A 1,511-nucleotide genomic window follows, 5' to 3' on the forward strand; every position below is an offset into this window, starting at 1 on the left:
CCCAAACACCTCTGGGGGAAGAGACTTCTCCTGATATCCAGCCTAAGCCTCCCCTGACAGAGCTCCATGCTGTTCCCTTGGGTCCTGTCACTGGTCACCAGAGAGCCGAGATGTTGGGGTTTTTTAGGAGCTCCCCTTTTGCTTGAAGGAATTTTCCCCCCATGCAGGTTGTCAGAAGACGTGTCTTATGACAGAGGTTGGGGTGCCAATACAGTGTTTCCTGTTAGGCTGTCTCTCTTCCCACAGCTCCCTGTCCCATGTCCCTGTGCTCGCACCAAAGGGGTCTATACCTCCCAGTTTCGGTCATTGGTGAAGATCTCATCGCTGGCCAGCTCCAACTGGTTCCACTCCAGCAGCAGCTTCAGCTGCCCGTTCCAGTTATCCCTGTCATGTTCATTGGTGCTGAAAGCTGCAGAGGAAGAACAATCCTCTAGGTAAAGACCAGAGAGCTATTTGGCATACTCATCATCTCTACTTCTCCCTCTATCTGACAAGAAGCATTCCAAGTGTCTTTGTCCAGGCTCATGCACATATTCCTGACTGGGCTTTAGAGGATGCTGGAAGCTTAGGAACATATTTATGGTCCAGCATAGGCCACAAAGGAGCCACTGGGAGCATCTCATAACCATAATCAGCACATTTCCTTCAGGCTCCTCAGTGTCTTGCACCGTCTACATGACAGATTCTACAGGATTCCCCATGGGGCCCTATCAGCATCCCCAAAGCTCTCCTAAATGCCTTCTCAATTACCTAGTTTGGATCCTGCCCACACTAACACATCCCATAACACTGCCACTCCAGATGAAGACAAGCTCTACACTGTGGCAGAAGCTTAGCTCTAGAGATGGCACTGCTCTAGAAAGCTGCTCTAGAAAATAAACAGCCATCCTTTCCCACTTATTTAACAACCCCAAACCAGAAAAACTATTACTTGCCTTTGTACAGAGCAAAGGAAATGGCATTGCTCACAATTTCATCTCCAGCTTCTTCTATTTTGATCACTGTCAGCAAATGAGGATTCTCAAGGACTTCTTTGATCTACAAAAAGGAGAAGTTCGATTGCAAAGCAGTCAAAGCTGGTTAGTAGTTAATCTCCGGATCTTACCCGTTCTGTGTACATGGGATGTGGTTGAAGGCACAGCAGTGACTAAGTCCTGAAGGCTCTTCCCGTGGTCCAAGAGGCAAAGAAGAGTAAAAGAAGAATTTTCTGCTGTACATACACTGCTGTGCTTTCAACTGCATCCCATGTACACAGAATGGGTAAGTCAACCTAACAGAGTCCCAGCGGAGATGGTGTAGGGACACTGCTGGGGTGAAACACCGACCAAATAAGCCTCCAGTCCACCGCACTCCACTCCTGGTGTGTAAGGGAAGTCCCTCATGCCCCATGTCTTTTTTCCTGCATGCTTTAGAAAAGAGCTTTCAGAGGAAGTTAGAGAATCCTGAAATGGAATTACTACAGTTTGGCAGTCCACGGGTAGCAGCAATGACCCTGTGTTACCCCTGAGCGA

The 1,511-nt window shown here is 48.2% G+C and overlaps 1 protein-coding gene across 1 annotated transcript in view; it reads right to left on the reverse strand.

The window, feature by feature from the left end:
• Positions 1-290: 290 nt before the first annotated feature.
• TRPM8 (transient receptor potential cation channel, subfamily M, member 8) overlaps positions 291-1,511 on the reverse strand; it is a gene marked incomplete at its 3' end in the record, with an annotated part of 12,622 nt that continues 11,401 nt past the window's right edge. Inside the window, exons 9-10 of the mRNA XM_009081840.1 lie at positions 936-1,038; positions 291-409 (exon numbers count right to left, since the gene is read on the reverse strand). Coding sequence (XP_009080088.1) covers positions 291-409; positions 936-1,038 — 222 coding nt within the window. The remainder of the gene's footprint in view (positions 410-935; positions 1,039-1,511) is intronic.

This window comes from Acanthisitta chloris, unplaced genomic scaffold (genome assembly GCF_000695815.1).
Source record: "Acanthisitta chloris isolate BGI_N310 unplaced genomic scaffold, ASM69581v1 scaffold149, whole genome shotgun sequence".
NCBI lineage: Eukaryota > Metazoa > Chordata > Aves > Passeriformes > Acanthisittidae > Acanthisitta > Acanthisitta chloris.